We start from the raw sequence: 18095 nt of genomic DNA on the forward strand, positions 1-18095 counted from the left end.
TAAGTTATGAAAATAAATGGTTCTTTACATTACATTACGTATGCATTCAACAATTTGTGCCAATTAACACTTCAGACATAATAAAATTTCTGCAAAGAGACTGGTGACCGTAAGAAAAACAGATATCTTTCTTCTTATGGTTAATAGGAATTCTAAGCATAAGAAGCTACAATTAGGTTTTCCTTCATCATGTGATTGGGAATCAAAAATTGGTTTTCCAAAATTTTGCAAAAGTATCCCAAACTTTTACAACCAAAATAGAAATCTGACAGGCAGCTCTTAAGTGTGACCAGAGATTTTCTGATGATTTCATTTGTCCCGACAGCTGGGGCGACTAACACTGGATAAAAGCAGGGAACTGCTCAACAAACACTTACTAGGCATCGACCATCCACTGTCCACTATGCTGAGTGTTGGAGGGTCCACAGGGGACCAGGACCCACCTGGCTTTTGTCCCTCAAATTACGAGATAATTCTGACAGACTGAGATGACGCACTTCAATAATTAAATTAACAAATGCTTCTATCTTTCACTGTCTAAAAACTGATCTTTGGCAAAATCCAAGTCATTTTTCAGGAAGGCTAGTGGTCTTGGAGAATCTTAGAGAATTCTATATACACAAGTCTTTTTTTCTACAATACAAAGTCAACTACTTAAGCTAGTGGGGAGAACCATATCACTTCTGATAACGGGACAGGTCCCACGGGTCTTCCTTTGTTCAACAGGACAATACTTCCACCTCTATTTTGCTACTGAGAACAGACTCAAACATGGATTTATCACCTACATTTCAATTCATCTGAATAATAGAGAAATAGATTAGAAATAATTCTTAAAAATCAACTGAAGCCAGATTTTGGCTTTCTGTTCTTCAAATCACGCTATGTCCCCAGCACTGACTTCAGTGCAATTACAAATGCTGTGCTTCTAACAAGTGGAACTGTTTTTCCAAAGGACTATTGGCTGTTTGTTTGGAAGCAAGAGATATTTACCATTCGATCTCACATTTGTCACAGAACATTTTTTAAATAACGCTTTTTGTACCAGTTTTGTTCTTTTGATCTCTGTTCACATAGCTTGGCCTATTGTCATGCTCTACTTATGAGTCCAGAGAACAGTGATTGTCTCTTTCTTGAGCCAGTAGAAATGTTACTCCATTGTCAGCCTCCGCATCCCCACTGAGCAAGGTATGACCTACAATGTCTTCCCTGGATTTTCTGCTTTTTTTCCTTTGCTTAATGGAAACAAAGCTTTTCCCAAGGATTCCAAATCAAGCCCTCAATCGAAGTCTTAATTGGCAACACAAAGCACAACCGCTGGGCACTGGACTATTTCCAAAGGGGATTTTGTTCTTAAGCACCAGGCTGAAAAACTCCCAGAGAAAAGAAAACAAACATATACCCATCCACACACCACAGATGCCCCGACTCATTTAATTTGGAACTCTGATGACAGAAAAATTCCTACCTGATTGTAAACAGATTTGAAATGACTTGGAAGTTATTTTAATCCTAATATTCAGAATGCCCAGCCTGCTTCTGTTTTCAGAATTCTCTCCTAATGAGAGATCTACAGGAACTTTACCGCGGAGTAGCAATTAGATGCTACTGTTCTTATTTCCAGCTTCCAAATGGAAGGGAACTCCCATCCACGGAAGCCCATAAAAGCCAGAAACGAACCAAAATACATGAATCACTACACTTTCACTCAAAACTCAGAGTCTTGGACACTCAGTCTAGAAAACTATGTATTTCTAGTTGGCAACTATATGCTGACCACAGCTTATTAGAGTAATCAAATGGATATTCTGTAAATTATAAGGAAAAGTCTACAGAAGCCTTAGAATGTTTCTGGGAGGGTTACCATTTAAATACGAGTACACAAATGTACACACTTAGACATAACATGATGGCTACTATAATTTTTCACGTGTTCATTCATTCCTTTCTGTCTTGCTCCCTTCCTCCTTCCCTTCTTTACTAAGATGAAATTGCTGAGAGTAATCGCCACCTATGAGCCCTTTCACATCTGGCTGAAATGTAGGGGTGTAAGACCCAGGCCTCTGTTCATAGCCCAGACTTGTTTCTTTACTTGGTCTTTGGCCCCGGTGCCCCCTTATCAACATCAGACTTGCAATCTGAGAAATCTCTGCTGAGAGTCACCCTCACACCTGATGGCCGCTCCTGCTCCCACAAATAGTACACAGACAGGAGGGGGCATAAAAGAAGGATGATATGCAAGCAGTCATTATATCAAGCATTTTCCTTCGGCAGATGTCTGGGGTGACCTGGAAATCTGTGCAGGAAGCAGCCGAGCACAATGGAAGGCGCACAGGCTTTGGAGCCAGACAGCCCAGGCCATGTTCCCCACGCTCCAGCCACACGACCCTGCCACTGCTTCATCAGGGTTTGTGTGCTACTCTAAACCCTTTATTGTCATTTCAACAGGGTTCACAGCATCTTCTCTTGGAGTAGATCCCATCTCAAGAAACTACTATTTTGGCAGTAATTCCTCGCCCATTAAAGTTTTATCAGGAGACTGTAGCAACTCAGTCCTATCCTCAGGCTGCACTTCGAATTCTAGTTCTCTTGCTATTTCCAGCACATTTGCAGTGGCTTTCTCCAGTGAAGTCTTGAACTGCCTCAGAGTTATCCATGAGGGCTGAAATCATTTTCTTCCCATTCATCTTCTGTTCATGTTAAGATTTTGGCCTCCTCCCATGAATCATAAATGTTTTTTTTTTTTCCTTCGAGACAGGGTCTCACTCCATTGCCCAGGCTGGAGTGCAGTAGCGCAAATATGGCTCACTGCAGTCTCAAACTCCCGGACTCAAGCAATCCTCCTGCCTCGACTTCCCAAAGTGCTGGGATTACAGGTGTGAGCCACTGTGCCTGGCCCCACAAAAGTTCTTAAAGGCATTTAGAATGTTGAATCCTTTCTAGAAGGGTTTCAATTGACATTGCCCAGATCTATTAGAGGAATCACTATCAATGGCAGCAATAGCCTTGCCAGGTGTGTTGGCTCATGTCTGTAATCCCAGCACTTTGGGAGGCCGAGGAGGGCGGATCATGAGGTCAAGAGATCGAGATCATCCTGGCCAACATGGCGAAACTCTGTCTCTACAAAAATACAAAAAAATTAACTGGATATGGTGGTGTGCACCTGTAATCCCAGCTACTCGGGAGGCTGAGGTAGGAGAATCACTTGAACCCAGAGGCAGAGGTTGCAGTGAGCCGGGATCACACCACTGCATGCCAGCCTGGGCAACAGAGCAAGACTCTGTCTCGAAAAAAAAAAAAAAAAAAGTATTTCCTATATAATAAAACTTGACAGTTGAAATTACTCCTTGATCCAAGGGCTACAGAATGCATGTTGTGTGATTTGGCATAAAAACATTAATTTCCTTGTACCGCTCCATCAGAGCTCCTGGGTGACTAGGTACACTGTAAATGAATGGTAGTATTTGGAAAGGAAGCTTTTTCTTCTGAGCAGTAGGCCTCAACAATGGGCTCAAAATATTCAGTACATCATATTGCTGTAACAGATGTGCTGTCATCTAGGTTTTCTTCCATTTACAGAGCACAGGCAGAAGAGATTTAGCATCACTCTTAAGGGCCCTAGGATTTTTGGAATGATAAATGAGCACTGACTCCAATTTAAAGTCACCAGCCACATCGGGCTCTAACAAGAGTCAGTCTCTTCTCTGAAGCTTTGAAGCCAGGTATTGACTTCTCATATAAAAGTCCTAGATGGCACCTTCCTCCAATATAAGGCTGTTTTGTCTACATTGAAAATGTGTTGTTGTTGCTTTTTATTTTCTTTTTTTTTGAGACAGAGTTTCGCTCTTTTTGCACAGGCTGGAATGCAGCGGCGCAATCTCGGCTCACTGCAACCTCCGCCTCCTGGGTTCAAGCAATTCTCCTGCCTCAGCCTCCCAAGGAACTGAGATTACAGGCGCCCGCCACCACGCCAGCTAATTTTTTGTATTTTTAGTAGAGACAGGTTTCACCATGTTGGCCAGGATAGTCTCGATCTCTTAACCTCATGATCTGCCCGCCTCAGCCTCCAAAGGTGCTGGGATTACAGGCATGAGCCACCACGCCCGGCCTAAAATGTGTTGTGTAGTGTAACTGCTTTCATCAGTTATCTTAACCAGCTAGGTCTTCTGCATAACCTGTAGCAGCTTCTACAATAGCACTTGCTGCTTTGCCTTGCACTTTTACGTTATGGAGAGGGTATCTTTCCTTAATCTCATGAGCCAACCTCTGCTGGCTTCAATCTTTTCTTCTACAGCTTCCTCACCTCTCTCAGATTTCATAAAATTGAAGAGAGTTAGGGCCTTGCTCTGTATTAGGCTTTGGCTTAAGGGAATGTTGTGCCTGGTATGATTTTTGATTCTGACCACTCAAACTTTCTCCCTATCAGGAATAAGGATGTCACTTTTTTTTTTTTTCACATGTTCACTGGAGTAACACTTTGAATTTCCTTCAAGAACTTTTTCTTGGCATCTACAGCTTGGCTAACTGTTTGGCACAACAGGCCTGCATAAGTCCATTTAGTGCAGCTATAAAGGAATGCCTGAGGCTGGGTAATTTATAAAGAAAAGAGGTTTAATGGCCTCACAGTTCCGCAGGCTGCCCAGGAAGCATGGCACCGGCATCTGCTCAGCTTCTGGTGCAGTCTCAGGGAGTTTTAAATCACGACAGAAGACAAGACAGGGGCAGGCACATCATTTGGCAAGAGAGGGAGCAAGTGGGGAGGAGGTGCCACGCTCTTTTAAACAACCAGACCTCGAGTGAACTCACAGCAAGAACTCACTCATTGTGAGGACAGCACCAAGATGTTCATGAGGGATCTACGCTGATGACCCAAACACCTCCTCCCAGGCCCGTCTCCAACACTGGGTATCACATTTCAACTTGAAATGTGGGGGAGACAAACATCTAGACCATATGATGGTCTATCCTGGCTTTTGACATGCCTTCCTCATTAAGCCATATCATGTCTAGCTTTTGATTTACAGTGAGAAATGTATGACTCTTCCTTCACTTGAACACTAAAAGGCCATTATAGGGTTACTAAATGGCCTTATTTCAATACTGTTGTGTCTCAGGGAAAGGGAGGCCGATGGAGAGGCAGAGAGAGGGAAACAATGGGCAGAGCAGTCAGGACATAAACTGCATTTATGGATTAAGTTTGCCACCTTCTCTGGGTGCTGTTTTGGGTGCCCCAAAACAATTACAGTATTAACACCAAAGATTACTGATCACCATTCCAGACATAACGACAACAAAAAAGTTTGTAATGTTGCGAGAATTACCAAAATGTGACATGAAGTGGGTACATGTTGGAAAGACGATGCTGATAGATTTCCGCAACACAGGGTTGCCATCGCCTCCAATTTGTAAAAAAAAGTGGTAAAGCACAATAAAGACAGACACAATAAAATGAGGAATGCCTGTATTTGCTACAATAAAAAGTGAATCTTTAAACAACTCACTCTTGAACAATCAATGGTCAAAGAGGAAATCATAAAGAAATTTTAAAAATATCTGGAGACATATGAAAATACAACATACCAAAACTTACAGGAGGCAGTTAAAGGGTTACTAAGAGGGAAGTCTATAGTGATATAAGTTTTCATAAAAAGAAGATAGATCTCACATCAGCCTCCTAACTTTATACTTCAAGGAACTAGAAAAAAAAGATAAAACCAAAAGTTGGCAGAAGGAAGGAAATAATAAAGATTAGAGCAGAGACAAATGAAGGCGAGAATAGAAAATAGAAAAAAAAAAAATCAACAAAACCAAGAATTGGTTTTTTTAAAAAGATCAACCAAATTGAAAAACCCTTAGCTAGACTAACAAAGAAAGAGAGAAAATTTAAATAACTAAAATTAGAAATGAAAGGACATTACAACTGATATAACAAAAACGAGAAGGACTATAAGAGACCACTGTGAACAAGCATATGCCAGCAAATTGGGTGACCTAGAGCAGATGAATAAGTCCTAGAAACAAACAGCCCACCAGGACTGAATCATAAAGAAGTAAAAAATATGAACAGACCTAGAACTAGTAAGGAGACTGAAGCAGTAATCAAAAATCTCCCAACAAAGAAAAGCCCAGGACCTGATGACTTCAGCGGAGAATTCTATCAAACATTTAAAAAAGGATAAATTCCAATCCTCCTTAAACTCTTCCAAAGAATCGAGGAGGAGAGAACACTTCCAAATCATTGCATGAGGCCAGCATTATTCTAATACCAAAACCAGACAAAGATACAAGAAAACTACAGACCAATATCCCTGATGAATGTTGAAAAAATCCTCAACAAAATACTAGTAAACTGAATTCAACAGCACATTAAATGGATTATACACCATGACTAATTGGGATTTATATTTGGAATGCAAGAATGATTCAACACATGAAAATCAATCAATGTGATACAATATTCACAGAATAAAAGACAAAAACCACATGATCATTTCAATTGACGCAGAAAAAGCATCTGACAAAATTCAACACCCTTTCATGATAAAAACAAAACAAACTAGGAATAGAAGGAAACTACCTCAATGTAATCAATGCTAGATTTGAGTGGCCATAGCTCAAATAAATACTCAACGGTAAAAGACTGAAATCTTTTCCTCTAAAATCAGGAAGAAGGCAAGACACCCACTCTTGCCACTATTATTCAACATAGTACTCGAAGTCCTAGCCAGAGCAATTAGACAAGAGAAAGAAATGAAAGGCATCCAAATAGGAAAGGATCCAAAGTAAAACTATCTGTCTACAGATGACAGAATCTTATACTTAGAGAACCCTAAAGATTCCAGAAAAAAATTGTGAGGACTGATACATAATTTCAACAAAGTTTCAGGATACAAAACCAACACACAAAAATCAGATGCATTTCTATACAATAACAATGACCAAGCTGAAAAGGAAGTTAAGAAATTAATTCTATTTACTGCAGCATCAAAAAGGATAAAATACTTAGGAATAACTTTAACCAAGGAGATAGAACACTTATACACTGAGAACCACAAAACCTTGCTAAAAGAAAATACAAAAAAAGAGAAAGACATCCTATGTTTATGGATTGGAAGACTTAATATTGCTTAATGTCCATACTACTCAAAGTGATATGCAGATTTAATGCAGTCTCTATCAAAATCCCAATGGCATTTTTTGCAGAAATAGAAAAAAACTATCCTAAAATTCATATGGAATATCAAGGGATCCTAAATAGCCAAAACAATCATGAAAAAGAACAATACAGTTGGGGGCCTCTCATTTCCTGATTTTGAAACACACTAAAAAGCAAGAGTAATCAAGATGGTAGGGTATTGGCCATAAGGACAGATGTGCAGATAAATGGTACAGAAGAGCCTGTGATGGATGAACGGATAAACAAAATATGATAAAGAGGGGGATAACAGACACTGGGGACTCCAAAAGGAGGGTGGGAGAGGGGTGGGTAATGGCTAAAAAACTTCCTATTTGGTATTCTCTTCACTATCTGGGTAACGGGATCAACAGAAGCCCAAACCTCAGCATCACAAATACACCCTTGTAACAAACCTCCACACATACCCCCTGATTCTAAAATTAAAATAAAAAGCAAAATATGATAGATACACATAATGCAATATTATCCAGCCTTAAAAAGAAAAGCAGTCACATGCTACAATATGGATGCATGTCGAGGACATTATGCTAAGCAAAGTAAGCCAGTCACAAAAGGACAAGCACTACTTAGACGATCCCACTTCTGTGAAATACCTAATGCAGTCAGAATCATAGCAACAAAAAGTAGAGGTGTGGCTGTCAAGGGCAGTGGGGAGAATAGAGGGGGGACTTACTATTTAATGGGTCTAGAATTTCCATTTTGCCTGATGAAAAAGTTCTAGAGCTCTGTTGCACAACAACAGATGTGTGAATATACTTAACACTACTGAACTCTTTTTTCTTTTTTAGATGGAGTTTCGCTCTTGTCACCCAGGCTGGAGTGCAATGGTGTGATCTCGGCTCACTGCAACCTTGGCCTTCCAGGTTCAAGTGATTCTCCTGCCTCAGCCTCCCAAGTAGCTGGGATTACAGGCATGTGCCACCGTGCCCAGCTAATTTTTGTATTTTTAGTAGAGACAGGGTTTTGCCATGTTGGTCAGGGTGGTCTCGAACTCCTGACCTCAGACGATCCACCCGCCTCGGCCTCCCAAAGTATTGGAATTACAGGCATGAGCCACTGAGCCTGGCTAGCACTACTGAACTCTACACTTAAAAACGGTTAAGGTAGGCTGGTCTCACACTCCTGAGCTCAAGTGATCTGCCCACCTTGGCCTCCCAAAGTACTGGGATTATAAGTGTAAGCCACTGCACCTGGCCCTAAAATATAAACATCTTTAAATGGCAATTACAAAATAACACCAAAGTTAAGAGCAAACTGTGCTCTTTGTGACAGACAACATCAATATTTAGACTCCACTGTTGGGTACATTTTGAAAGCATGAGCTTATCCAAATTGCATAGAGAAAAATCTGAGGTTGCCATGGCAATCTGAATTTTGTCATGTTCCCAGTATGGACTTGGGAACAGTTATTTATTTTTACCCAGGTTATACTAACATTTGTTTTTTCAAAAGAGAACTTTAAGTAAAAATACAAAACACCACACTGTGGTTTTAGCCAGTGAGGTTTCAAAGGCAACACAAGTAAATCTAAAACGAGAATAATAATAAACTTAACTAGTTCCTGTTATGGCAACATATAAAATGTTGGACTTTTATAAGCTTTAACTCAGAGAAGAAATTGTACAATATCATTTTAAAAAGTAATACTCATTTTGGGATCGAAGAGAGAACTGCTTTTAGAGTTCCTTTAAGGCTCTGCTTCTGGCTCACCTTTTGGTTGTTGGCACAGCGGTTTCTTTCCTGGCCCCGGAGGGGGACGGTAGAGAGCCACTAGGTTTCTTTGGTAACACAGTGCCATTGTTGACAGTGGTTCTTAAAGGCAGGGTCTGCATCAGTGGTCTTGCTGTAAGACAAGCAGAAAATAGTATCAGAAACTTCCCTTTTGTAAAGGTAACATTTTACAGCAGGGGTCCTCAACACCCTGTTAGGAAGATGACGCCACACAGCAGGAGGAGGTGAGCAGTGAGTGAGTGAGCAACTCGTCATCTGTATTTACAGTTGCTACCCATCACTCATGTTACCACCTGAGCTCTACCTCCTGTCAGATCAGATCAGATTCTCTTAGGAGTGCAAACTCTTGTGAACCATGTAAGCGAGGGATCTAGGCTGAGCGCTCCTTATGAGAATCTAATGCCTGATGATCTGTTGCTATCTCCCATCAACCCTAGATGGGACTAGCTGGTTGTGAGAAAAAGAGCTCAGGACTGCCACTGATTCTACATTATGGTGAGTTGTATAATTATTTCATTATATATTAAAATGTAATAATAATAGAAAGAAGGCACACAATGAATGTAACATGCTTGAATCGTCCCAAAACCATCCCCAACACCCACCCCCACTTCTATGGAAAAATCATCTTCCACAATTTTCTTGGTACCAAAAAGGCTGGGGACCACTGTTTTACAGAATGTAAGCTAGGTAGAAAGGAAAAGGACATGAATTTTGAAACACTAGCAGCACTGACAAAGACATGAAGGCAATTCCTTGGAGAAAGGATCATCTTTTCTTTTCTTTTCTTTTTTTTTTTGAGACAGAGTTTCGCTCTTGTTGCTCAGGCTGGAGTGCAGTGGCACAATCTTGGCCACCTCAGTCTCTTGGGTTCAAGCAATTCTCCTAACTCAGCCTCCCGAGTAGCTGGGATTACAGATGCTGGCTACCATGCCCAGCTAATTTTTGTATTTTTAGTAGAGACGGGGTTTCACCATGTTGGCCAGGCTGGTCTCGAACTCCTGACCTCAGGTGATCCGCCTGCCTCAGCCTCCCAAAGTGTTGGGATTACAGGTATGAGCCACCATGCCCAGCCAAGATCTTCATCTTTTCAACAAAGGGAACCTAGACACTAACCTCACACCCTACACAAAGATTAACTCAAAACGGCCCATAAACCTAAATTTAAAATGCAAAACTACAAAACTTCTAGAAGAAAGTGATTTGGTGATGAGTTTTTGGATCTAATACCAAAAGCACAATCCATGAAAGAAAAAAATTGATAGCTTGGACTTCATTAACATTTTAAAAAATTTGCAAAAGAACTTAAGAGGATTAAAATACAAGGCATAGATTAGAAGAAAATATTTGCACATCACATATCTGATAAAAGACTTGTATAAGGAATATAAAAAGAACTCCTCAAATTCAATGGTAAGAAAACAAACAGCCCAATTAAAAAAATGGGCAAAAGATCTGAAAAGACACTTCACCAAAGAAGACATATACAGATGGCAAATAAGCATATGAAAAGATGCTCGACATCATTTGTCATTAGGGAAATGCAAATTAAAACAATAATGAGATACTTCTATACACCTATTAGAATGGCTGAAATCCAAAAAGACAGACAAAATACCAATTGATGGCCAGGATGCCGATCAACAGGAACTCTCATTCCTTGCTGGTGGGACTGAAAAATAGTACAGCCACTGTGGAAGACAGTCTGGCAGTTTCTTATAAAGCTAAATATAGTTTCACCATATGATCCGGTAATTGTACTGACACTAGGTATTTACCCAATTGATCTGAAAACTTATGTCTACACAAACCCACATGTAAATATTTAGAGCTGCTTTATTTACAATCGTCAAAAACTGGAAGCGACCAGGATGTCCTCTGATAGGTGAACAGATAAACAAACTGGCCCATCCATACAATGGAACATGAGTTGGTGATAAAAGGAATGAAGCAAACCACATCTGAAATCCACATTGCTAAAGGAAAGCAGCAAGTCTGAGAGGCTCCATGTTGTATGACTGCATTTATATGACATTTGAGTAAAGGCAAACTAAAGACAGAAAATCGATTTGTGGCTGTCAGAGGTTGCAGGGCAGGGGCTGAATAGGTGGCGTAAAGGAGGTCTTCTAGGGTGATAAAACTATTCTGTAAGATACCATCGTGAGGGATATGTGACATGATGCCTCGTCAAAGCCCAGAGACCCTTACAGCACCAAGAGTGAACCTTGAAGTATGCAAGTAAAACCAACTAGGAGACGGGGAAACCCCGGGATGGAATGAAGATTGTATGACAAACATATGACAACCTCACTGAAGGCAGTGGGGGGAAGGAAGGTGCTGACCTAAGTCATTCTGGAAATGAGTAGAGACTGTAAAACTAAAGATAACAGGAACTGCATATCAGCACTGCATTTTAGTTAGGAAGGTTGCTTCCCACAAAGGTGGAGGCTAACAATTCTGAAACCACTACACAGGAACACCAGGATGGAACAATTACATAAAAGGATGGAGGATGGCAGGGGCAGGTCTCTCACTGTTGGAGAGGAGGTGATGGATAAGCAAGGGGAGATGGTGGGAATGAACCATGTGCCACTAGAGTAGAGACATCAGGGCAGACTCAGGTTCCCCTCAACACAGATGCAGATACGTAAGTATAAATACATACATAGACACACACACACAGGTTAGTATAAACACGTGTTTCTGAGCTCTGTCTGCTGAGAGGGCCTAAAGCAATGATATCCAATGCCCAAACCTTGGTTTCCAAGGCCGTTCTATAGCAGAAGGAAGCAGGCCTCCAGGGAAAGCAGCTGCACGTAGGGCTGGGGCAGGGAACACATGAATCTGGAGTCTCCTGTGGTGCCACAAAGTAAAGAAGTGCTCAGACAACAACAATAAAACCAAAAGACACTACTCTGGTGGGGGCAAGTCAAACGGACACAGGACCTAACTGAAAGAGCTCCCAAAGGCCAAAGCTGGAACAATTTGAGCCACAAAACAAATAACATAGTATTTGGTTATAACCCAAATTACACAACGAGTATCTGTAAGTTTATGCTGCAGTATATATAAATAAATGATTGGGTAAATATATAAATGAAGAGAACAGACAAATCCCCATGCAGCTATACTCTGAATAATTTATGTGGCTACCCCACCCTCAAGAAGGTAGAATATAATCTGCCACTCCTTAAGTGTAGCTGGCGCATGACGACTTCCTTCTAACAGTCAAGTGATGAAGTTGGGGGAGAAGTCACTTTCCAGTGGGCAGACCTGACCAACACTCCCTCGGCCAGGTGGCCAAGGTCAACAACCACAGTGATGAGCCATGTTGATGGCATGCACCCTTGGACGGGATGTGCTGATAAGATGAGAACGGCACTTTACCTCTGTGCCTTCCTCCCGAAAGCCCATAACCTGAGTCTATCCATGAGAAAAACATCCCACGAAGCCAAGTTGAAGGACAGTCGATGAACTCTCTAATCAGTATTCTTCAAAACTGTCAAGATCATCAAAAACAAGGAAGACTGTCGGCCTGGAGGAGGCTGAGGAGCCAGGGTACCTAAAGATCATGTGTTATCCTGCATGGGAATCTGGAACCAAAAGGGACAAACTAAGGAAATCCCAATAGAGCATGGCCATTAATTAATAATAACATATTAATATTGGTCCACTAGTTGTGACAAATGTACCATACTAATGTAAGATGGTAATAATAGGCGAAACTGGGTACTGTGTCTATGGGAAACTTCTGTGCTTACAACTTTTCTAGAAATCTAAAACTATCCTAAAACAAAAAGTTCATTTAAAAATGCTAGCAGAGGCCGGGCATAGTGGCTCACTCCTGTAATCCCAGCACTTTGGGAGGCTGAGGCAGGTGGATCACCTGAGGACAGGAGTTTGAGACCAGCCTGGCCAACATGGCGAAACTTCCTCTCTATTAAAAACAGAAAAATTAGCCGGCTGTGGTGGCATGTGCCTGTAATCCCAGCTACTAAGAATACTGAGGCAGGAGAATCGCTTGAACCCGGGAGGCGGAGGTTGCAGTGAGTCGAGATCGTGTCACTGCACTCCAGCCTGGGCAACACAGGGAGACTCCATCTCCAAACAAACAAATAAAAGAGCTAGCGGATTTTGTTCATTATAGAATTAAATCTGCCTCCATTTAGGCTCTTAAAATATTACCAACAACAAAAGTGTATATTATGCCAAATTTTTAACATGCTGGAACTTTCCAGTCCCTAAAGCTGAGGGCCAATCTTCCTTCTCTCTTTAACATAAAATAAAGTGGGGCCTCCTCCATGCTCCCACACCACCTTGCCTTAGCCACCGTCGTCACACTTGGAATGCTAAATCCAATAGTCTGTCTACTCCATTGACTGCAGGATTCTTGAAGCTAGCACCTGCTCCCAGGCCTACACACAGAAAGGAGTCAACATACATTTGAAATTTAGCTTGGTTCAATTTCAATAACAAAAACCTTTCTTCTAAGAGAAGACATTATGTAGCCATTTTGGAGTCACTACTAAGTTGTTCACTCTTTCTTGAGTTATAATTTCAAAATTCAATCTCCTAACAATCTACTGTTGTCCTTTTCTCAAAAGAATAGAAAATAGGATTTTAAAAGCCCATGAAAAGAAAATCAGATGCAATGCAGGAGGCATTCCCATAAAATATAAAATATATAAAATATATTTTATATTTTAAGATATAAAATATAAAAAGTGTGTATTTTATATCTTAAAATATAATAGAGTAGCCTCAGAAGCAAACAGAATATTAAAGTTGTGATGAGAGATCATGAAAGAAAAATAGAGGGTGGGAAGAGGAGGAAGAGGAGAGGGATGGGAAGGGGGAGGGGGACGCACAGTGACTACTCTTGGAATGACTGAGAAGTTGGATCGATCCCAACTTCGGCAAGATCCAATTACTGCTCATCCCTGTCTTGATAACATCCTTGGGTTTTTGTAACCACTGACTGATTAAGTAGCAATGTAACCCCCACCACCATCGTGCTTACTAAGTACCTATTTTGCACATGACATCACGCCACGTTTCTTTCACGTTACCATGTCTAAAAATTATTAGCCACTCAAGGAAGAAAGCTCTCTGCCATAAGAAAACCTGCTGGAAGGAAAAATACCTCCTAGTGTTGAGTCTGAACAGGTGCCAGCCTGGATCTTGAAGACGGCAGGAAAAGAGGAGCAGCTGTAATGAATCATTTTCAGATAAGGGCTCTTTAAAAATGCAGAAGTGACATAGCACTAGGGAAGGTTCAGACACAATTTTCTGCTCCTCAAGTGCTAAGATAAATGGATCCCTAGCTTCCAGATGACACTAAGATATGAGATATTCTTTTGGTTCATGAAAGGGTTGTTTAAAAAAAAATTTAAAATTGTTCCTAGAGGCAAAACACAGCAACAAACACAGCACCAAAAGGAGAATTTCTCAGATGAGAGGAGCCTGAGAAACACCGTGTTTGGAATGCATCCGGTGGAAGGATTGCAGGATGGCTGGAATCCTGTCTCTGGGGGTCAGAGGTGCCCAGGTGAAGGAGCGCAAGGGCCCTCGAGGCACACAGGACTGGACTCATCCTCAGCTGAGCTGGAAGACGTAGCCCAAGCCTTGGATTCTTTCTAAAATAAGGTCAGAGTGCTCACCTTGCAGGACTGCTATGAGGATTAGGAATGAGGAATGCGAAGTTTCTAACACAGTGCCCGGCACATAGTAGACACCCTAGAAGTGGTAGCCATTATCCCCTGGCTACATCCCGACAATAAAATACTCTATTGTGGACACTGGGTACAATTTTGTATCCTGAATATAATGTGAAGAGAATGAAATGCTATGGTCAAGTGGTACCAGAGGCAGAATCAGAGCCAGTGAGAACTCACGGGCTGCATATCTTGTACACAGATTTGGAGTAGAACCCCAGGCACATTCTCACATTCTCACCCAAAACAGCCACTTACTTCCTGCGCTTACACCAAGGCACAGTGGGGGAGGTAGTGGAGTGTGGGGGAAGGAACTCAGGTCTGGGAGTTAGGGGCCGGGGCACCAGTCCCTGCTGTGTCCCCACCTAGCCATGTGTCCATAGGTCAGGTCCTCTGGGTCCTGTTTTCCTTACCCATAAAGAAAAGGCTTTGGTCAAAAGTGTTCCTTAAGGTATCTTCCCACTCTGAAATCTGTTATCTTTCATTCATGTGAGAAGAGTGTTCTGAAAAGTAACATGTGAGTTTCCCAGTGAGTTGGGCTCTCTGAGGACAGACCCTACCAACTCACTGGAAGTGAAGGGAGGGAGAAGGACAACCAAGCTGAAGACTGGTTTCCAGTAATAGGTGCAGCATTTATGCTCAGCAGTTTCCTGTTATATTTCATACTATTTAAACTACCTTGAGTTAGATTCCCTGCAATATGACGCCATAGTTTGGTAACTGAAATCTAACCAAGGTTTTAAAAATCTCAGTTCCAAAAACATTCATAATTAAGCCTGAAATAAAATTTTTTCATTATTCTAAATGGTTGAATTGGAATACCCAGACTTCAAGAGTACTATCCATGATAATATATTTTCTTTCTTTTTTTTTTTTTTTTTGAGACGGAGTCTTGCTCTGCCGCCCAGGCTGGAGTGCAGTGGCCGGATCTCAGCTCACTACAAGCTCTGCCTCCCGGGTTTACGCCATTCTCCTGCCTCAGCCTCCCGAGTAGCTGGGACTACAGGCGCCTGCCTCATCGCCCGGCTAGTTTTTTTTGTATTTTTTAGTAGAGACGGTGTTTCACCGTATTAGCCAGGATGGTCTCGATCTCCTGACCTCGTGATCCGCCCGTCTCGGCCTCCCAAAGTGCTGGGATTACAGGCTTGGGCCACCGCGCCCGGCCTTGATAATATATTTTCAAAACTACAGTTGATATGAATAAATCTAGAAGTTCTAGTAAAGCTAGCCAAATCTACTAATGCATATTTTTATGATATTAAGTTGCAATCTAATGATCAAGAAACCCTTTTAACTTACATCACATCAACAACGCAATATACAATATTTGATATATAAAACTCCCATTAGGGTTAAAAACATGATTACATATATGATTATATGAGGAAATTGAAAGTTTACTTTTAACATATCTAACAATTACGAGCCTAGAATTCCTAATTATCCATTTCAAAATTTGAAAAATGTCTGTATTTAGAACTGGAAAAGGCAATCTGCTTTTGCTAAGTTATAAGACAAAGTAGATGATTAGCTGAGTGCTGGAGGAGACTCCTATTATTACCATCACCAACATCCAGCAAAATCACAGGTGCACCTCTGACCCAGCACCCCTATCTCTAGGCACCTGTCCTAAATATACTGGCAAAAATACAAAATGCCCTATGCACACAGCCAATCACTGAAGCACAATTTGCAAAACCAAAGCCTGTCGCAGGGACTGGTTGAATACACCATGGCATCTCCTTGCAAGGGAGCACCGTGCAGCTGTAAAAGGAATGAGGAGGCTGGGTGCGGTGACTCACGCCTATAATCCTAGCACTTTGGGAGGCCAAGGAGGGTAGATCACCTGAGGTCGCGAGTTCACAACCAGCCTGACCAACATGGAGAAACCCTGTCTCTACTAAAAATACAAAAATTATCTGGGCGTGGAGGCACATGCCTGTAATCCCAGCTACTCGGGAGGCTGAGGCAGGAGAACTGCTTGAACCCAGGAGGCGGAGGTTACAGTAAGCCGAGATCTCGCCATTGCACGCCAGCCTGGTCAACAACAGCAAAACCTCTGTCTTAAAAAAAAAAAAAAAAAAAAAGGGAATGAGGAGAAGCTCTAGACACTGCAAAGGAATGTTTTGTAGGCCACACTGCTCAGTAAAAAGAACAAGGTTCAGAACAAGACAGCATGCTACTTTGTATCTACTGGCCAGAAATCTGAAGCCCTACAACTCTGTCTCTTACTGCATCAGTTTAAAAAGGTTTCAAAATTATCAAAAGGCACATGAATCAAGGTAAATGGGGCTGTCCATCGTACCATGTGTTTTCATTTGAATTCTTAGGCATGGGTCTAGGAGTGCAAGAATCCTGTAACATTAAAAATTCAATGTAATAGAAATATAAATGGGGAAAAAGACATTAATGAACTGATTTCATAAAGTCATGTATTAACAACCGAAATATTTGCTCATTGACTGATAAATGGATAAACAAAATGTTGCATCCAGGGGAATATTATTTGACAATGAAAATGAATGATGTATGCTCGAACATGGGTGAACCTTGAAAACAATTATGCTAAGTAGGAGAAGACAGTGGCAAAAGACCACATATTGTATGCTTTCATTTCCAGAGAATGTCCAAGGTGTCAAATCTATGGAGACATGATGTAGACTAGTGGTTGCCAGGGGCTGGGAGGAGGGAGCAACTGGAAACGACTACTCATCGGCAAGGGGTTTCTTTTCGGGTGATAAAAATTTTCTAAAATTAGATAGTGGTGATGGTTTTATAACTTATACTAAAAATCAATGAATCATACATTTTAAAAGAGTCAATTTTATGGTATGTGAATTATATTTCAATAAAACTGCTATAAAAAGTCATTCATGGACAATTAGGGAAATCTGCTGACTTGCTATTAAATGATATGAAGAAATTATTAGTTTTTAAGTGTAATAATGGTATTATTATAGACTTTATTTTTATTTTTGCTTTTTTTTTTTTTGAGACAGGGTCTTGCCCTGTTACCCAGGCTGAAGCGAGTTGTGTGACCTCGGCTCACTGCAGCCTCTACCTCCTGGGCTCAAGCGATCCTCCTGCCTCAGCCACCAGCATAGCTGGGGCTACAGGTTCACGCCATTACACAAGGCTAATTTTGGTATTTTTTTTGTAGAGATGGGGTTTCACCATGTTGCCCAGGCTAGTGTCTAACTTGTGGGCTCAAGTGATCCACCTGCCTCAGCCTCCCAAAGTGCTGGGATTACAGGCATGAGCCACCACACCCAGCCATTATGGACTTTAGAAAAGAGTCTATATCTTAGAAATACATACTGACATATTTACAGATAAAATGATATAGTGTCTTAGATTTGCTTTAAAATAATCCATCCAGTATGGGGTGAGGGGGTAGTAGGAGAGGGTCATAATGATAACTGACCACATATCGATAAATGAGAAGTGCAGGA

The 18095-nt window shown here is 41.3% G+C and overlaps 1 protein-coding gene across 5 annotated transcripts in view; it reads right to left on the reverse strand.

Annotated features, from left to right (window-relative positions):
* The window catches only part of EML1 (EMAP like 1), a 207151-nt gene that overhangs the window by 69698 nt on the left and 119358 nt on the right, over positions 1-18095 (reverse strand). For all 5 annotated transcript variants that reach the window (XM_031935739.1, XM_031935740.1, XM_023205610.2 and 2 more), the window contains exon 3: positions 8909-9041. In XM_031935739.1, coding sequence (XP_031791599.1) covers positions 8909-9041 — 133 coding nt within the window. The remainder of the gene's footprint in view (positions 1-8908; positions 9042-18095) is intronic.

This window comes from Piliocolobus tephrosceles, chromosome 6, assembly GCF_002776525.5.
Source record: "Piliocolobus tephrosceles isolate RC106 chromosome 6, ASM277652v3, whole genome shotgun sequence".
In the NCBI taxonomy this organism is placed as follows: Eukaryota; Metazoa; Chordata; class Mammalia; order Primates; family Cercopithecidae; genus Piliocolobus; species Piliocolobus tephrosceles.